Source organism: Myiozetetes cayanensis, unplaced genomic scaffold (assembly GCF_022539395.1).
Source record: "Myiozetetes cayanensis isolate MyiCay16 unplaced genomic scaffold, myiCay2020 scf4, whole genome shotgun sequence".
Taxonomy (NCBI): domain Eukaryota; kingdom Metazoa; phylum Chordata; class Aves; order Passeriformes; family Tyrannidae; genus Myiozetetes; species Myiozetetes cayanensis.
Window position 1 is genome coordinate 41,997,188 of NW_026087631.1, and position 20,589 is coordinate 42,017,776.

The window sequence follows — 20,589 nt, forward strand, 5'->3', positions numbered from 1 at the left end:
AGAGGTTGAACTGGAGATACTAATAGAAAACTTCTGGATGTTTGCCTAACATGTTCTTCCTCATGTAAATAAAATGCACTGTAAAACAGGTAATTTTCAGATTTACAACTGAATTGTGTGTTTTTGTAACATAACTCTCAGAAATCCTAGAGGCAGTGCTATGAAACAGCACACCCATCTCTGAGAAAGGAAAAGGGGAACCTCAAGAGTTATAGCTTAATCGTTCTAATTTTCTATTTGAAAAGCTACTAGGACAAAGTATGAACTGTTCAGTTAAAAGCTTCCATCTAACCTCACAGTAAAATTAGATGGGTGAAGCTATAGGAAAAAAAAGAAACACAGTGGAAAATGCCATGGGAAAAAAAGTAAATGGGCGGAACAAACCACACAATAGTGAAAGACAAGCAAGTCAGCAATATTGTCTGGATAGGTAGAAGGTGCTGGAATGGAAATTTTTAATTCTTGTGTTGTACTCTGCTACAATGGTAACTTTAGCAATATTTTCATTTGAATTATAAGCTATTGGAAGATACAGTTCTTCAACTAAAAATTAGATCTCCAGTGGTTTAAACCAAACTTTTACATATTTTTTAATGCAGGAGGCATCAAGTTGTTAATGTGCTGCTGTGTACCAGAAAACAAGAACAGGTGTGGCAGGCAACTCCTAGATTGAAAACCACTGTCTGAGCAGATCTACTAGTAAGAACAAGTAGTATCGTTACATTAGCAAGGACATAATTATATAAAAAAATAAAAGGGAAATAAATTTCATTTTTTAATGTTGTTTTACAAACCATCAGTATTGATAAAACTTTCTTGTACTATAAAATGCTGCACAGAGTCTTAGGACTCTGTGTGTTAAAGAGTATATAAAAATTAGTTTGAACTTGACCAAATATCTACTACTTATGCTTGTTTGATGTTGTAGGATTTCTATGCTGAACAGCTGCCCTAACTTCATAGACATTAATCCTTTTAGTGGAGGAAGAATATGGCAAAAGTAATGGTGTGGGTGTGGCACCTTGGAAAAGGGATGTAATACACAAATAAGTCCATTTGCAGGCATTAACGCAGGTGAGCTCATTAGAACACAGAGCTACTGTGTGTGTAAGCTCTTCTGTTGTCAGCATTGACACAGAAGCTGTCGAAGGGGTGATCATTGTGTCTGTTCTGATAAGTTATTATACTAGTTTATTTGGATGAATACATTTTCATCTGGTGACAGGGTGTGAAGCCTGGATGACCAGGAGTGCCTCTGGAGACTCTGGCCTAGAAGAGAAGCCCGAGTTTCCCATCACCAGCACTCAGACAGGGTGGCAGAGGGGCTGGTGGCACTTGCTGTCTCCTCCTAAGGTGTGTCAGCCAAATAACTTAGGAGCTCCGTGGGAGCTGTGAGGTGCTGCCTGGGCCTTTCCTTCCTCTGCTGGGAGGCCTTGGAGCTGAAGGGGCAAAGCTGGGCACCACAGAAGTGGCGTTCTACAGAGTGGAACAGAAGCCTTGCTGGGCAGTATTTCACTTGCATATTTCGACACCACTTCATGATACTCATTTTGAGCACCTTTCAATCTAAATTATAAAATAAGACAGTGTTAGGGAACTGCATGGAAGAGTGTCGCCATAGCAGAGGGGAGGGACATGGGCTGAAGGGAATCTCATGACTGTGAGTCCTGTCTGCGAGGGTGCATGGGGCCCCACCACCTCAGAATGCCTTCCAGAATGTTCTGGCATTCTACACTAAGGAAAGTGGTCATTCACATAAAAAACTGCAATACAACTACAAAGTGCGTATGGAAGAGGAGACACAGGCGTTCTCTGTCGGCTAGAGGAACAAAGTAGAACTGCAAAACTGATCAAGGCACTGTAGCATCTCTGTTATGAGGAAAGGCAGAGGAAGCTGGACCTGTTCAGCCTCGAGAAGAGACAACTGAGAGGGGACCTCAGTCAATATGTTTTCTGTCAGTATCTGCAGGGAAGCTGCCAAGAGGATGGAGACAGGCCCTTCTCGGCGGTGCCAACCAATAGGACAAGAGGCAAAGGGCAGAAACTGAACGAGGAAGAACTTTACTGTGCAGTGACCAAGCACTGGAACAGGCTGTCCAGAGAGGTTGTGGAGTTTCCCACACTGAAGCTGTTCCAGAGCTGTCTGGACGCAGTGCTGTGCAATGTGCTTTGGGGTGGCCCTGTATGAGCAGGGTAGCTGCACTCACTGCCCCGCTCTGTGTCCCTGATCCCCCCCGCGCAGACAGGGAATACAACTCCCGGCATGCCCCGGGACGCCGGGCCCCGCCCCCGCCGCGCGCGCGCCCTGTCGCGTGTGAGGTGAGCGCGGGGCAGGCCGGGAATGCGAGTCGGGATTGGCCGGCGCGCGCCCCCTTTCCAGCGTGCCGGGCAGCAGGAAGCGGCGGCGGCGAAGCGGGAAGCGGCGCGGTGAGGAGCTGTTCCCGGTGAGTCCCCGGCGGAACCGTCTCGCCACCCCGCGGCGCACCGCGCCGCCGGGCCGCGGCCCGGCCGGGAATTGAAAAGGGATCGATTTAATGCGCGCTTTGATGACGTAATAAGGACTAACGAGGCGGCGGCGCTGCGGAGCGCCCGGCTCGGGCCGGCGGCGGTCGAGCTCCACCCCAGGACTCCCCCGCGGGCCCTCCGCGCCCGCGGGCGCCGCTAGCACAGCGCCCGCACCGACCGTGCCCGGCGGGCCCCGGGCAGGGGCCAGGCCTTCCGCCTTCGCCCGCTCCGGGCACTCGGCGGCCGCTCATTGGCTCCTCAGCGCGGGGCGGGCCGGGCTCTCGCCTCGCAATTGGCGGGAGCCGCGCTGACTGGCAGCAGCGCCCGCCAATGGGGCCGCGGGGCGCGCGGGCCGAAGCCCGCGGGCGGCGGGAGCTGCGGGCGGGGCGCGGGGGGCGGTGGCGCCCCCTGGCGGGCGCGGGGGCCGCAGCGCCGGCCCCGCAGTGCGGGATCAGGGAGCGGGAACGGAAATAGGGACGGGAACGGAAACAGTGGGAACGGCGGCGGCGCGTACCAGGGCGGTGGCTCTGGGCAAAAACGTGCGGTTCAGTGCACGAGGGATCGCTGCTGCTTCACCGCACACGCCCCAGGCCCCCCTTGCCTAAAATGGCGGTGGTTTGGGCACGCTGCATCAGCCCCGCCGAGCTGCCCTGTGGGAGCCGTGCGCTGGAAAATGTCTGCTGCCTAAAATACCAGGAGTTCCTGTTGTAGTCTAGGAGGGTGGTAGTAATAATATGTCTCCGTTGAGGTGGTTTTATAAAAAGCTGTGACGTGAAAGGAGTACGGACTGCAAAGGTAGTTGAACGAGTCTTCCAAGAAAATTGGGTGAACAACTGAAGTAGTCCAGTCTCCATCCTTCTTCTGTGAGCCCGCTCATAAGAGGGAACTTGTATCACTTCTGTCCATCTTCCTGAGCTGTTCTGTTTTCCCAGCTGTACCTTTCTTCCTCCGGAACAGTCGTTCTCCTACTGAACATGAGCTGTTCTGTCTGGCTTTCTTCTGCAATATGACCGAGTTGTTAACATGAGAGTATGCAATGAATGCTGCAACTTCGTTGGGATACACAGTAAATTCACGCTTCTTACTAGTTCTGTGTAAATTTATGTCTCAGGTTGGACTTGGCTCCCAGCCAAATGCCTGGACCACAGGGGAAAAAACTGTACCCTTCCCTCTCTCTCTCTCTCAGACAGACCAAAAAGACTATACAAAATCAAAAGAACCCAAACCAAACCAAATTCCAAGTAACACGCATTTATATATATATTTAGAATTACATACAAGGTATCACCCACAGGGAATCCCCCAAAAGGGAAAAAGAAAGGAAAAGGGAAAAAAGGGACAAAAACCAAATGCTTTCTTCGAGATAGCAGAGAACTGCACCAACAACTGCCGGCACTATCCACTTCCCAAGGCCAACCAGGCGCACCAGGCCTCACTCCTTCACCCGGGGCAGAATGATAGCAAAGAACCTTTGCATTCAGTCTGCCGGAAGAAAGAGAGCGAGAGCTTCCTCTCCCTTCTTATTTGTACCCTTGTTTACGTAAAAATCATATGGAATACTGGGAACATGGCCTTGGTTACTTGGTTACAACCTGGTTACCAAGGAAGGCCTGGACTCAAAACCACTACAGTTTATGACAATGAACTAGCTAACATAAGTTGTATGTCTCCTTACTCTTAAGAGTTCTGAAAAAAACCCTTTTTAAAATATCTTGGATTTGCTAGGGTGACGTTACTCTCTTATTTTGAGGTTTTAGTGGGTTTTTTGGGATATCCCTCTAAACAAACAATTTGAAACTAAAACACATTTGGGTAGGTAGAAATCATGAGAGTTGGAGACTTGCTTGTTTTAAGGGATTATGCTTCTAACTGCAAGTCATCTACCCTTTTATGATGTGTCAGAAATGGGTGAAAAAGTGAAGTGGCTGACAGCTTCCCACATGAGACTTTATGTGAAATGCCAGATGGTGGAGGAAAGCAGGAGCTGCTGGTTGTCTGTCTCAGACCCATCATTACAGATGAGGTGCAGTCACTGCAGCAGCAGCATCCACCTCACCTTCCCCTGCAGGCTGGTCTCCTCTGCCTCCTTGAAGACCCTGACACGTGTTTCTGTTGCAAAATGTAGAATATGTAAGAATTTCTTACAAGAGGATGTTCTTTGATGTTTGATCTTTGTAAACATTCAAGCCTAATCAATGAGAAGGGAGATTTAATGTGTGAAACAGAAAGCAGCCAACAAGCTCTAAGTGATGTCCAGCCATTAGAAAAACAAATTACTTGTTGGTAGAACTGCCTTGTTAAGGTTCAGGGCTGGACACACTTCAGTGATTTCAGACCTAGAGGGAGGTTAACAAAGCTTGGGAAGAAGGATGCCCACTTACAATGGACACAAAGAATGCAGAATTTACGGGCCACAAGGACATTGGGAAGAAACCTCAAGATGAGGAAGAAACTAATAAAGCCAACTCAGCAACTGCACTGAAATCTGCTCCAACTGGGTAAAAGGTAATTCTGCCAAGGAGTGATTATGACCACCAACCCAAGAAATCCAGGGACTCAGGAGAAAGACTGAGAAGGTGGATTAATTAGCATGAGAAGCAAGAGGATCATTAACCAGTAGAAGATAAAATACTAATGAATAAGAGAATAGGTAATTTGTAGCCAATGAACACTAATTTCTTTGTTTGCTAAAATGCAGAGGAATATAATGTATATATAATGGCCAGTCTTCACGAGCGAAGATCCGGGGAAGGTCTTTCCACCTTCCAGCCTGCGCATTGGATTTTTTAGGTGAGACACAGTGTGCGCAGAACTGAGCCCACCCTTTAATCCTAAGGTTCATCTGCCGGGGCCAAGCGAGCTTGGACGGTGGCAGCGAGGTCCTCAGGACGTAGATGGGTTGCCTTTTTAAGGGCTAACGAGCTCCATCTGCCCGGGAGTGGCCCTGACCGGGAATCAAACCCGGGCCTCGGTGGTGACAGGGCCGCGCCCTTACCACTAGACCACCAGGAGCTCCATAATGTATAGTAATACAGTTAAATAGTAATATAAAATAGTAAAAAGTTTTGATAGTGTGCTTGATTTGTGGAATACCACAGGACACCCAGGCTTGCTCAACTGTGAAACAGATAATCAGTATCTCTCTGGAATGTTTAATTATTGGCTTGTTACACTCCAGGTAACAAATCCAATTTTTGTCTACATTTCCCTGGTTGGCATCACAGCAATAGCAGGTGGAGTTGGATTTCCCTAAGTGGTTGTCTGTTCTCTGCTTATTTCGTTCTCTTGGCAAAATGACTTCTCTGTGGGCGGTTTTTCCTGAGATGCAAGAAAGCGTGTGTTTTGTGGTGAAAACAGGAGCTCCATTATTCTTCTTTTCTGTGTCATTCTAAGTGTAAACCGTGTTAATGTGGGAGTTGAAGATGAGTGTTGCTGCACAGATATGAAGTAATTTTGCCTGGGGGTGATTTGTGAAGTGGTTTCATTGAAGCACTTGGATGCTCTCCTGAGGTTCTTCTGCATAAGCAGCAGACTGACATCTGCATCTCATTTGCAGGCAGAGAGTTCTGCTAAACCTCTTTATGTCCGAGATCCTCTGCGACTGCTATACCCACCTATGCTTATTGTATAAGTAAAGGAGGAAGGGCCATCAGATTACATATGTGTCTCTTTAGAAAGGCTGGCAAAGATTATTTCACCTTACAGGGGAAGAAGTGTAGGTAGGAGGGATGAATAAGCTTGGGTGTGACAGTAAATGAAATCCCTGGCAACTCCAGCATACTTAGAAATTGAAAATTACTGCTTGATTACATGGATGCTTGAAGGAAGTAAACATCTTGTGTTCACAAGGAGCAAAATGTGACTTAAATATGAAATTTTTAAGAACTGTTCTTCTACCAGGTGGAGTGGTGGGATGGTGAGAAGTAACTTTATAAAGATTCTGATATTATCCTGCTGTGGTCTTGAATAACTAGCCATGAAGATGTTGCGTTCCTGCAGTATTTGCTTTGAGGATGGTGGATACTTGCTGCAACAGTAGGATAAAGAAATACGCTTACCCACTTTGACTGTTTTTTTCATGTGTCTAAATAAGACAACATTCCCTCTCAGTAACTGTGCCATTTCCTATCTGTCAGCTCACATCCGGTAAAAAAACCTGTTACCGGAACAATTTGTTATTTCCATTGGTTTTATAGTCCATGCAAAGTTCTAGGTAGTTTATGTCTGTATGAAGACCTGACTGTGCACAGTATTTACCAAGTGGCACAGTATTTTTACTCTCACACTGTATTTTTTTGCAGATCAGGTCTTTTGCCATGGAAGCCGAGGAAACGATGGAATGTATCCAGGAATTCCCTGAACACTATAAAGTTATTTTGGATCGACTGAATGAACAACGTGAGCAGGACCAGTTTACAGATATCACCCTGATTGTTGATGGTATGTACAGGCCTGAGAACCAGCTGGTATACTGGGAATTCTGAAGGCTGTGCTAGGATGCTGTTGAGTTTGTCACGGGTCAGAGTCAGACTGAGTTGCAGACAAGTTCCTGGTTCTGCACCGTGTGTGAGTTACTTGCAGACTTTCATTTAAAATCTCAGGGTCAACAGAGACTCCAGCAGTGATTAAGAATTTTGCCTCTGCTTTTCCAAACAAAGGACTAAATATTTTCAGATAGAAGCCTTCCTTGAAATTGCTGTGCTATACTTAACATGCTGTCTAAGGATTTCCAAAACATTAAAATATTTTTTCTGACTTGAGCTGACTGTTTGCATGCAGAGAACTTTTACAAATACTGTAAAATAGAAATAAATTAAATAAATGTTTAAATAAAACAAACCACACCTTGAAATAAGATTTACTTCTTGCTTCTCTGGTATCTGATATCATAATTTAAATATCTGAAAAGAGAAACACTGGTGTGACTGAGTCCTCCATCTGGTTGAGTTGCAGAGCTTTAGCAAGGTAAGAGATGTCACCGAGGTTCTGCAAGAGATGGGACAGGATAGCTGCAGTAGTATTCCATGTTTTATGGAGACACAGTGACTATATGCTGCTGAAATAGTGGAATAGTTGTTTAGACTGGGTGGTCTTTTTCTGCACCTACACTTATTCTGCACTCTGGAGGGAGGAAGGTGTTACCCTAAACCAAAATTTTTGTCTCTCTTTGCAGGTCATCATTTCAAAGCTCATAAAGCTGTTCTTGCTGCCTGTAGCCAGTTCTTCCACAAATTCTTCCAAGATTTCACTCAAGAGCCTTTGGTGGAGATTGAAGGTAATCTGATTTGTACAATTTAAAAACATTCAGAGTTGTGTGCTCAAGCTGGTAATTAATACAGCATCCTTGGTACAGGCCTACATACGTAGAATCGTAGAATGTTAAGGGTTAGATGGGACCTTCAAGGTCATCTAGTCCCAACCTCGCTGCCATGGACAGGGACACCTCCCACTAGACCAGGTTGCTCAAGGCCTTATCCAACCTGGCCTTGAACACTTAGACATGATTGGTCATATCAATTAGCTTTCTAGATCCTACTTCTTGAGTTGTTCTGAGACAGCTATCACCACTTGAAAAAAACTTCCCCTGAAGAAAAATCAAAAATAAAATAAAAAAAATCTTGAATTAAATTGTTGGAAGAAAAAGTGTGAGATTATGTGGGTGCTTTTTAAATTTTTTTTCCTTTCTTTCCCCTAATATATGGCTAGTGGAAGTCAGGCAGATCGTGTATGTTTTTAGGACTAGTAGTGTGACATAAAATCTTTTCCCTGAGAACAGCCTATCTGGTCTGATGAAAAAGGTTGACAGTGATGGCCAATGGCAGATGCCTTGGCTGGCATGCAAGAGCATGATAGACATTGAGCAATACGTGTGCGGTAAGCAAGGAGCAAATTCCTGGAGCAGTATTTCAGCCTTCAGTACCTTGCTGCTCAGCGACCTCTTGAAAGACAGCATTTTTTGTGTTTAAATCTATGTATTATTCAAAGAGTTTTTTGTCCATCTTATTCTTCCTTTTATCTTTGTCAGAGCATAACTCCATAGTGTTCACATTGTTCTGTAGTAGGTTGAAACTAGATGATTTTTATGTTCTCCAGCCCAAACCATTCAGTGGTTCTGTGGAGCCTTTTAAGGGTGTCATCTTCATGAAACTTGGAGGTATAGTACTGTGATCACAACAGTGTGCAGGCAAGTGTGCAGGATTCATCAGGTAGATGAGACTGAGGAATTGCTGAAAGAAACTGTTGTTTCTCTTTTCTGTATACAGGTGTAAGTAACATGGCATTTCGTCACCTAATTGAGTTCACTTACACAGCAAAACTTATGGTCCAAGGTGAGGAAGAAGCAAATGATGTTTGGAAAGCAGCTGAGTATTTACAGATGCTAGAAGCAATCAAAGCACTTGAAATCAGGTGAGCACGTCAGCCTCTTTTTTCTTCCCAACACTTCTAGAGTCTTAAGAATCCTTTTGTAAGAGCTGGCTGCCAGTATTTTGTAGTGCTGTTCCTTAGGCTGGAATCTCCTTAGCTTCTGTAGGACCATATACTCTTCTACTATGGCATACATGTCAGAAATATACAGGCTGAAAAAAGAACGTCACGTTCTTTGGGCTCGAACTCAATGGCAAGTGACACGGCTCGTAAATGTTGCCAAAATTGTAGGGCTATGTCTTTGTGGCAACTGATACCAGATCTTTCTGCTGCCTGAAGGCCCACACCTGACTGACAACTGGCTGCACAGTGACAATGTGCCCCAGGTAATCAGAACACATTAACAAGTTTGTGCTGGTGTTTGTATTTCATGCAGCTTTCTGCTATTTCTGAGAGAATAAGCAGTGATCTTAAAACTTCTGCAAAACTAACCTCTCAAACTTCTTAAATGAATGTGACTGTTGTAGTCAGTTTTATGTGGGTTCAGTATTTAATCAATTGTTGCTGTGGCAGCTTTTATCCTGTACCAGAAACTGTACTCCATTGCCAAACTTCAGCATGAGAAAAATGGATGCCAGTCCCATCATGACGTTTTTCATCCCCTTTCTTCCCTTTCACTTCCACAAAGTGCTCTCACATTCTCATTCCTTCTACATGCTACACTGCTAGCTTTTGGTACATAATCCCAGAGCTCCTTGCAGTAACGTGCAATGTAACTATCATCTTGTAGACATCATAAATCCAGGCTAGATGAAACTTAGTTTAGCTGCTCTGTTTCCCTGTGTGTAACTAGAGTAAGGTGCACTTTGATAAACTGTGTCCTGCACTGTATCATTAGTCACATATCTCTGACATATGACTTGGAGATATTGGGCCAAGTCTTGTCTCCTATTACTATAAAACGTGGAAGTAGTAGGGAGTACATTATGTGTAAGGATTCATCATGCTGCAACGGAGGGAAAAAGCACGGCTTACCCCAGTCAGTCTGTTTGAGGGGAGATACCCACTCATTTTCCAAACTGTTAATCAGTAATTAAACCTGCAGCACAGAAGTGCTGTTGGTGACTTGAAAGCACTAACCTGCTCAGTTCTATCTATGTTTGAGATGACATGCTATCTCTGACATTTTGTAGGAAGGAGGGTTGAGTGTGTGTTATGTAGGGAGAACAGCAACAGAACTGAGGGTTGTGTTCAAGCCCAGAAAATTAAACTAGGATGCTCATTCTGCTGACTTTTATCTCAGCTGTTAGCTGTGTACCTTCCTGAAATACAAGATGCTGTGATAACCATTGTGTCAAGTCACAGCTGTAGTGTTTTCTAACAAGCTCTAAGCACTGCAGGAAGCTGCACACACTCAGAGCTTAAGAATTGAAGAGCATAGGAGGGACTTGAACCTTATTTCTGAGTAGGCAGGCCAAAGAACTCTTTCTTTTGGGGGAGTTTTCTTTCCAAGTACAGAACTTCACCATTTTTTTAGATAAGCCTCTGTCATTAGGTTAACTGGCCTCTCTTCTTGATAGGTGTTTTGTGTCATTTGAGCAGAGCTACTTAAAACACCTTAGCAGCTTTAACCGTGCTATTTTACTACACTAAGGAGTGTAGATGAAGGACAAATGAGCTTCTGACTTGCACACAGATTAAGTGGTCATTCATCACTCAACTATGAGAAATGGCTAGAGTATTGGGTGCAGAAGCTCATTACTAGGCAGGAGTTCCTGTATCAGTGCTTATGGATCTTAACTATGTTTATGCAAATGCTTTTCAGGAACAAAGAAAATTCATCACTCTTAGAATCAAATGAAGCGCAAGGTAAAAATAAACCAAAAAAGAGGAAGATTGCTGAAACCTCTAATGTTATCACAGAAACACTGCCATCTGCAGAATCAGAGCCTGTTGAAATTGAGGTTGAGATTGCTGAAGGGGCGATGAAAGTGGAAGACAGCATTGAAACACTTGAAGAAGTAGCTTCTGCAGAGCAGTCCATAAAGTACATACAGACAACAGGTACATCAGATGAATCTGCTTTGGCTCTTTTGGCAGACATCACCAGCAAGTATCGTCAGGGAGAGAGAAAATGCCAGATCCAAGAAGAAGGTGATAGTGCAACTGATCCCTCGTGCAAACAGGTAGAAGGTATTGAAATTGTGGAACTTCAGCTGTCACACATGAACAATTTATTCCACTGTGAGAAATGTAACCGTTCATTTAAATTGTTTTACCATTTTAAGGAACACATGAAAACACACTCTACTGAGAATTACAAGTGTGACATATGCAATAAAAGATACCTACGAGAGAGTGCTTTGAAACAGCACCTCACCTGTTACCACCTTGATGAAGGTGGTGCCAGCAAGAAGCAAAGACCTGGCAAGAAAATACATGTATGCCAGTACTGTGATAAGCAGTTTGACCACTTTGGACATTTCAAAGAGCACCTGCGGAAGCACACAGGTAAGAGCACTGCGACAGTCCGGGGCTTGTGGCCTTTGCTCTCACATGTTGGGGCTTTGCATGTTTTGGGGAAATAGAGAATATGCTGAAGACAACACATGATTCCTGAGTGCTAGAAATACTTGGCTTCTAGTTACAACTAAAACGCTGGTATGTCTTTTTGTTTGTTTTTTGTTTTCCATTGATGTAAACTTTTGAGGGATTGAGATGATTAAAAATATGCACCTAAAAAAAGAAGGCACTAATGAAGCTTCTCTGTCAAGTCTACTAAATCTTAAAGATTTTTTTTCAAAATACCTTCTTAAGGCATGTTCCTTTCTTCATAAGTACCAAACTGAGCTACTTTTATTTTCAGAATTTTCTGATAAAAGTTTCTGTTGAAATATGATCTGATCATGAGCTTCTGTGTGGAATACAGTCTGGAGAGTTTCTTTATCTTACAGACCTTCTTAGCAAATGCCTATTAGTGCATTAGATATAAAATATCCTCAAAAAATTTTCTCTTGTACCATCTTGTTTAGAAAGTTTTATCCTTGCTCTTGATACCTCATCTGTGATTTGAATTTTCTTTGTTAATGAAGCAAAACCACTGAGAAGAGCAGAACATTTCTAGTCACTCTAGTATACTTTTGGATTGTGAAATCTGCCTCTTTGAAATCTAGATAGAATTTTTTGAGTACAAAGTGACTTGTGCTGCTTTTTTCTTCCCTATAGTATGGGATGTTACTTCATCTCACTGAAAAGTCTGCTATCTGAACAGATACTGAACATGACACAGATAACTCTGAATGTAATATAAATGTGGTCTTGATCTTCCACATGTTTTTGTTTAATATGTCAGTCATGAATCATCAGTAAAAAATTAATGGAGGGTAGCAGCTCTATTTCTTTTTCAGCTTCTTAAAGTCTTTTAATTAGAATGTCTTAATTTAATTAAAATGTATCTGTGTATGGGACTGCTGAGTATTGATATATGGCAATGTCCAGTCTATTCCAAATAGCCTCTCAAAAGTTCAGTTTATAAATAGTTTTTGGCAAATCCTTATACCCTATGAAGCAGGGAGTGTTTGTCCATTACGAGCAATCCCAATACAAGCTACTTAACAAAAATCTTTTCAGGAAACAGTTTGTGGCAAATAACCAGATTAACCCAAAGTGTGTATATGTTGTTTTCTCTTGCAAAAAAGTATTTTGGGTTCAAAGGAAGTTACCATATCACAGAAGGTACAGAATACTTTATAAATATATATTGATCTAATACGTCTAACATGTAATCTAATTACTTCCAGTTTAGCATTTTCCAAAGCTTTAAGCTTAAAATCAAAACAGATACCACCATTTAACTCCTCAGGTCAGTGCAAAAACTCCCATTCAGTCACAGGCTTTCTGAATTCTGTATAGCACTGGTTGAATGCTAAAATGAAACTGAAAGGCCTGGGACAAAATGAACTAAAAAGTATTTGATCCTGCGTTTGATCGTTCACTACGCCAGAAATTACATGAAAATAGTCACTGCGGCAGAAATGGAATCACAGAATGTTTTAGTTTAGAAGGGACCTTAAATATCATCTGGTTACACCCCTGGGACCAGACTATGGAACCTTCCACTGGACCATGTTGCTCAGAGCCCCATTCAACCTGGCCTTGAACATTTCTAGGCATGGGGCATCCACAACTTCTCTGAAGTTCCAGTGCCTCATTAACTTCTGAATGAATTCTGTAAACAATTTCTTCCTAGCATCTTTACTTAAACCTACTGTCTTTCAGGTGAAGGCCATTCCCCCTTTGTTGTATCACTTCATGCCCTTGTAAAAAGTCTGTCTCCGGCCTTCCTGTAGGCCCCCTTTAAATAGTGGAAGGTGCTGTATTGTCTCCCTGAAGCCTTTTCTTCCCCAGGCTGAACAACCCCAATGCTCTCAGCCTGTCTTCACAGCATGGTTTCCAGGAGGATCTCCTCTATGATTTTGCTGGGCACAGAGGTGAGACTGACTGGCCTGTAGTTCCCTGGGTCTTCCTTATTTCTCTTTTTTAAAAGGGTTATGCTTCTGCTTTTCTGGTCAGTGGGAACTTAACCAGGCTGCCAAACCTTTTTGAAATTCATGGATAGTGGCTTCCTCCACCAGCTCCCTCAGGACCTGCAGCTTTCTCCATGTCCCAGGTAACCAGGTCTCCCATTTGTCTCTGGAGAGCGCCCACATTTATCCTAGTCTTTTTATCACCCACATACCTAGAGGAGCCTCTCTTGTTGCCCTTGGTGTCCCTGGTCAGATTTAATTCTATGCGGTCTTTAGCTTTCCTCCCTAACCTGATCCCCGTCTCTTCAGACAACCTCTCTGTATTCTTCCCAGGATACCTGTCCTTGCTTCTGTAGGCTTCCTTTTTGTGTTTCAGTTTGTCCAGAAGCTCCTTGTTCATCCACGTAGGTATTCCCCTGCTCTGTACTATTGTAGAATGACACGTTTACATTAGTAGGGACCTTGAAGATCATCTAATTCCAACCCAGTTAGTTGCTTGGGCAAAGTTCATGATTTTTGATCTGCAAAACTGAAAGCAGTTCAGCATCTTCTGCATTACTCTTACAAGTGTCCAAAAATGTATCCTTTTGTAACCATTGAGGGCAAGGTTCTGGTCATTTAAACATCTTTGTCTAGCTTTCAGGTGTTTTAAGTGAGGATTGTGGATTTCTTTTGAAAAGATAATTAGGAACTTTTGAATATTTCTGAAGATGTGGGTTTATTTGCTTTCCGCCTCAATATCCAGTAACTACTGCATTCCTGAAAATGCAGGCATTTAAACTAACTAGGATAGATTCTTATGGTATTCACTGAAATGGCTCTTTTGGAGTTCGTTTCAGTAGTGATGTTGTACCTCCGCAGGTTAATTATCAGACTTCCAGAAGAAACACACTCTTCCAGTTTTCTTGTAATTTAATTTGCTTGACTTTCAGTGTGTTTGTGCGTGGTGGAATTAGTGAAGAGAGACCTTTTGTTCATTACTACTTGATGATAGTACACTGCTTTAGATGATAAAAAGATCTGTTTTCAGCCTCCTCTGCTGCTGTCCTTAGCTGGCTTCTGTGTTTGATACCATCGTTAAAAGGAAGTGGCCAACTGAAAGGAATGTTATCTTGCTTGTGCCCATTTATGTCCCTCTGTGCTTTCTTTTCACTGTATTTTAGGAGAGGAAGGGGGGTTTTGTTTGTTATGACACTAATGGATTGTTATTTCCTTATTCATTGTGGGCCAGCTTCTTTTTCTGGAGCTTAGTTTCAGCTCTCAAGCATAAACTGTTACTGTTGTTAAAAATAAAAGTTTATATTATTTAAATAGTTCTTTAATGTGTCACTTTGTACATTTACTAATGTTGATCTTTTAATTGTAACAATTATCAGATGAAAAGTGAGAAAAGGCTGCTATTTCTTTAAGAGACTTTGTTGGAATAGTAATCTTAATTTCCATTAAACTAATTTTCACAAAAGCAAAATGCACCCTAAATGGTACTGGTAATTGATTTTCTTCCAAATGAGAATTATGACTCCACATTAATTTTTTTACCCTTTTGCATGGCATATCCATCTCTTCTTCTCCAGAATAATCCAGCTGGCCACGTCTTTACAGTATATTTATCAACCTTGACAAGAGGGAGAAAGGGGAAGAAGAGAGACCTGACAGAAGACTGGGTGATTTTATACACTTACAAATCCTTGTGTCTTTTTTAACAGGTGAAAAACCATTTGAATGTCCAAACTGCCATGAACGTTTTGCTAGGAATAGCACACTCAAATGTCACCTGACAGCCTGTCAGTCTGGAGCTGGAGCCAAAAAGGGAAGAAAGAAGCTCTACGAGTGTCAGGTGGGTAATGGAAGTAGCAGAATCCCAGGCTAGATATCTCCCTCCTTTGAGGGAGTGGGAGAACTGAACAAGGCAAGGAGAGTGGCCTTACGTCTCCAAGAGCTACTTCAGTAAAATAAATATAAAGATTACATTCAAACACAACATGCAGATAAATTCTTATATCTAAGTAGCTCCATTTTAAAATGTGGAATTACTGATGTGGAGCCTCATAATACTTACAGAGAGATTCTTACGGGTAGGCTGCCTTCTACTGGTCTTTCTGCTTCCTTTTCAAGGTTCTTGATGCACTGACCTAGGCCCTTCCCACTTCTGAGCACACTTCACTAAAGTTCAAAATACAAAATAGTACTTCATTTTCTATTTTATTATTATTATTCTGTTTGATACCAAACATCCTGACTTTGTCTGGAAAGTAATTCCAACTTATGCTGGTGTTACCTAAAGACTGGGAGCCAAAAAAACCCAAGGCAAATTTAGTAGAGATAAGATAATAGAGCAGGTCTTTAATGAAGGCCTTCTGAGCATGGGAGTACAGAAAACATGCATGTGTGCTGTGTCCAGTGGTTCTACAATTTTACAGTATTGTCCATCCAATCCCAGAATTATCTGCCCCCCAGTTCCTCCCCAAACCTGCCCCCATCATGCCTCTCCAGAAACTGAGTTGAGGGTCCTGAGACCCCTTTCTTCCTCATCTTCCTCTTTTTCACGACACATACTATCTTTGGAGCTTCTCCAAGGTTCTGGACTGTGATGGTGTCTTGTTGTTCAGGTCTGGGATGCAAATATTCTTAATCAGAACATGTCTTCTACAATTCTGTGTTGAAAGGAACCTCAACAAGCCTAAAGAATGTAGAAAACTTGATATGAAATGGGGAAATAGCATTTAGTGAGTGTAAACTACTATTCTAAAGTGACAGACTATACAGTTGTACTAAAAATCTGTATTTACTATACAGCTACTTTAAAATCTACAAAAAGCTAAAAAAAAAAATTCAAATGCATCACTGGCAATCTGTAATGTCTTTTAAGCAAAGTAAATGCTGTAGAGGTTGTTAGGGTACTTGGTCACTGTACGTAACTGTCATTTGAAAAGCTGGTCAGATAAATTTTACTTATTTTAAAAAGAAATTCTGAAGAGCTAGAAAATAAAAGAGTTGAAGTTGGTTGTAGCATTTTTGTTTGCTGCCTCACTGCTGCAGCAATCTCACACATGCTTTTCTTTTGCTCCGTCCTGCTCTCCTGCAAGTTCTCATGCTCTCACATGCACTGCCTTGATCTCTGCCTCTCCCTCTCATGCTCTTTCACATGATTCTCCCCTCCTCCCCACTCCTTCTTCCTCTTTCCCCTTTTTTTTCCTCTGTCCCCACTTTTTTCACCTTCTCTCTCATTCCTTCTTGCTCTTCTCCCCTCTCCTGCCACCTTCCCCTACTCTTTTCCTTGCTCTCTTCTTTCCCTCTTTATTTTCCCCTCTCTCCCTACTCCCATCTCTCCCCACCCTACGAATCCCTAAGTCTCTTCCCCTGCTCAAGCCCCCCTCTCCTTCTTTCTCTCACCTTTCACTTAAGGCTCTCATCTTAATCATTTCACAGAATGGCTGCAGTTTGAGGTTAAACTGCGTAATGTAAAAGAAAACTGCTGGATATTGGCTTTATTTGTTCCAAAAGAGCAAGTGATCTTATTCACAGAAAGCATTCAATTAAGCAGAAGATTAACTAAATCTGGGTTTCTAATTAAATCATTTAATCAGAAGTTTCACTGATGATGTTATAGCATTTAGTTGTTATGCTAGTCTGTAGCAGACCTTTGTCTTAAAGATAAGTTTGTTCTGAATGTGAGAGTAACATTCCTTACTGTTATAAGTAAAATGAAACTGAGTTGAAATATAGTAATAAAAATTTATTGAAGAGTTATAGAAAATGCAAATAAGCAAAACAGCATGCTGGGCGGCCGGGGAGTCTCCTGCTCCACTCACGGCACGCAAGCGCAGTGAACAAAACCAGGAACTTTTATTCCCTTATCAATTTCCCTCCCATTGTCACTTGTTGTTTTTCTATTGGATCTGAGCTTTGCAGGTCTGATTCTGGTTGGCCTCTCTGCATTCTCGCTTCGGTTGCCTGGTGCTTTCTCCTCCCATAGTTCCAATCAGTCCCTAGACCTTGAGGCCTGGCGTGCAGGCATCTCCAGATGTCCATCTTAGATATTCTGTATCATTTCAGTTCCTGACTCTTCAATCCTTGTCCTTTCTTTCGTTACTTGATGCGTGTTGTAAGACAATAAGCCTTTTAGAAAAATAAGATACAAAAGTATTTACTTAACAAGGCACAATGGTTTGTCTTTCTAGCTTTAGAACTGCAAACTTCATGCTTTTTCAGCTTACAATGCTGATAGATTAATGAACCATTCTACAACTTACAGTTTCTTACCTGTAACAGAACAGTGATTATAATGACATATATATATAAGAATATAACATGCACTACAGTTTAATGAGTAAGCCACTATTACTAATTTGATGAGTAAATTAAACCACTACTACTCATTACAATTCCCCACCTCTATTTATTCATAAATTTGCTCATCAAATCTTTTTACAGCTTCTTTAGCTGCTCTCAACAGAGAAGACTGTTTTGCTTTTATGCCACTCCCCATGTCTTCATAATACAGCTTTGCAGTGTTAAGTTGCATATTGTTAGTTCGTTCCTCACTTTTAGGATTGCCATTCATAATCTCGTAATTTTGTTTTATAGTCAGGAGTTGTATTTTTTCACTTACCTACATGTATAACACAAAGTTGTACCTAGGAGCTGCACAGAACATACTGTTTTGTACTGGTGTAAGAGCCTGGCCCCGAGCTATGAGCTCACCAAAGGGGTGTTACTTCAAAAATGTGCAAGGCTCCAACAGTATCTGCCCTTCAGATTATTGGAAGAGTCCTTGGTTCTTTTAACACCTTAAGGGACAGTGCAAAGGAGAAAAGCTGCACACATTTTTTCAGGGGGTACTTTTACTGCTAAAGTTTAGGAAATAAAGAGTACTTGGCAAAAGTTCAAAGGGTAACATTCAACCGAAATAAAGCATTTCACAAAGCATTGACTTAGCACATGCTAACCCATATAGCTTAGCAAAATCCAACCCATCTGGTCTCAAGCTATCCAAAATGTTAAGAAAGGAGATTAGAAGAAGTAAAGAAAGAGAGAGGAAAAGGAGAATTATAGCTTACACCAGAGTCAGGTGAGAGTCCAGCTCCCACATGTCCTAGGTGGCTGGGCTCAAACAGCATGGAGAGCACATGTTGCTGTTTCTATTTGCTCTGGCCCCCCGTGGCAACGCCCACCCCCAGGTGGGGCCCCTGTTGTGCCAGACAATCTGTGGCTGGCCTAGAGGTTCCAAGATGTGTGGGGGAGTGCTCCCCCTGTCCAGGGACTGACAGCTGCTCCAGGGCTGCCCCAGGAGGCTCCAAGAGCCTGCCACATGTGGGATATGGCATCAGCTCACCTCTGTGAAATTCAACATCTCCCTTCTCTGCCCACCCTCCCACCCCACACACACACTTGAGTTGGTCCGAGCCAATAATTAATACAATAATCCAGTGTCTTACAACTGGTGACCCTTCGGTCTAATTACTTCATGTCATAGCTTTGTCTAAATTTCCTCATCCTCTCATAGATGTTGTGAATGTAGACTAGTATCTCTTCAGCCTGAAAAAATGGCAGCAGGTCTTGGATAAATTTTTCTTTAATTTTTCTCTTTAATTTTTCACTTTTTTTCTTAAAATACTGACTTGCAAACTTTGTAAGTATCCTGTGCAGGCACAACTCAAAGTAGCTCACCGTTCTTAAAAAATCAATAAATAAATACTAAGTCTTCTGTTTGTCTGAAGCTTACTTCTCATCTTTTACCTCTAACATACATGGTTGGCTTTCTTAATCTAATTAGCAAGAAGCCACACTATGTGAAGCCATGATCTCAGAGAGGCACTATACTTTGTTATATTTCTGTTTGCACTGTTTAACATACTGTATCTTTTGTTTCAGGTTTGTAACAGTGTGTTTAACAGCTGGGATCAGTTTAAAAATCATTTGGTAATACATACCGGTGACAAACCCAACCACTGTACCTTATGTGATTTGTGGTTTATGCAAGGCAGTGAGCTGAGAAGGCATCTCAAAGACATGCACAATATTTCAGAACAAATAGTGACAGAAGAAGTTCTTCCAGTGGAAGCTATGGAAGCTGAACCAGTAACATCAATGACTATAATAGAACAAGTTGAGCAAGTCCATGTCCTACCAGTAATTCAGGTACAAGTGGATCCTGCACAGGTAACTGTGGAACAGATGCACCAGGATCTCATACAGGACAATCAAGTGAAAGGCACACAGATGGAGGAACTGCAAGAACAGGTGCAAATTAGTTACTTGGAAATTGAACACATTCAGACTGAACAAAATGCTGCAGTTCACATGGAGCAGTTACACGTTGGGCATGTAAATCAAATACAGATGGAAGAAGTACAGGCAGAACTTATAGATGGAACAGACCTTGAACAAGTAGAATATGAAGGTGTTGATCAAGGAGAAGCAGAAGAAAATAAAACTAGTCAAGTAGATGATACAGATATGGAAAATCATGAACAAGCTGAAGACTTAAAAACTCAACAATTAGTGGAAACACAGAATGAAAAGGTGTATGACTAGGACAAATAATGACACTGCAGGTTTAGGAATGAAATACAAAATTATTTTTGTTAACTTTTACATTGGTTTTTGAACTGTCATTGGTCACCTTTCCAATATGCTGTCCTTAGGAAGCTGGACCAAGTGGACCAGTTTTCTTCATATACAACTACACTTCTCTCATATGTGAAAAATAACTTTCCCATTCATGTAATGCCATGGAACAGAAACTACCAAAGACACGGACAGCTTTGTGAGGTTTTTAGCAATGAATAGCCTGTGTCACATCATCCCTGGATATATGTAAGAGTAATTTCACCTCTTTTCCTCTTGCAGTAGAAGCAAACTCTTGTATAGATTTGCAGAGTGTCTGTGGCCGAAGAATCAGTAAAATCTGGTGGGTTCTAATGTAAGTGGCAATTACGTACCTGCGAATTTTCAGATCTTTCAGGCTGGGCTAAAATTAGCATTGTTGCTGGAGGTGTCTGAGCGCAAAAATCCCGTGCCTTTTCAACACTGGCTAGTGAAATTTCCCCAAAGTTTCTAGAGTTTTTGAGAATTTAGTTCTGTAAAAGGCAGTGTAGGTAATGTTATAGTGCTTTATATTTTTGCTTAAAATTGTCAGCTACTGATTTTCTTTTTACATTAAATTTAGAGGTAGGGGACTGAGGGAGGG

The 20,589-nt window shown here is 42.2% G+C and overlaps 1 protein-coding gene across 2 annotated transcripts; it reads left to right on the top strand.

Moving 5' to 3' along the window:
- Positions 1-2,318: 2,318 nt before the first annotated feature.
- Positions 2,319-20,241, top strand: ZNF131 (zinc finger protein 131). Of its 2 annotated transcripts, XM_050330018.1 has the most exons (8): positions 2,319-2,444; positions 6,807-6,945; positions 7,679-7,780; positions 8,769-8,913; positions 10,697-11,057; positions 11,160-11,382; positions 15,104-15,234; positions 19,272-20,241. In XM_050330018.1, the coding sequence occupies exons 2-8, from the start codon at positions 6,822-6,824 to the stop codon at positions 19,932-19,934; spliced, it is 1,749 nt and encodes a 582-aa protein (XP_050185975.1). In that variant the 5' UTR covers positions 2,319-2,444; positions 6,807-6,821; the 3' UTR covers positions 19,935-20,241. The 2 variants fall into 2 exon arrangements, with proteins under 2 accessions (XP_050185975.1, XP_050185977.1); XM_050330020.1 differs by lacking the exons at positions 2,319-2,444; positions 6,807-6,945; positions 7,679-7,780 and adding an exon at positions 8,635-8,659 and having other exon boundaries at positions 10,697-11,382.
- The last annotated feature ends 348 nt before the right edge of the window (positions 20,242-20,589 follow it).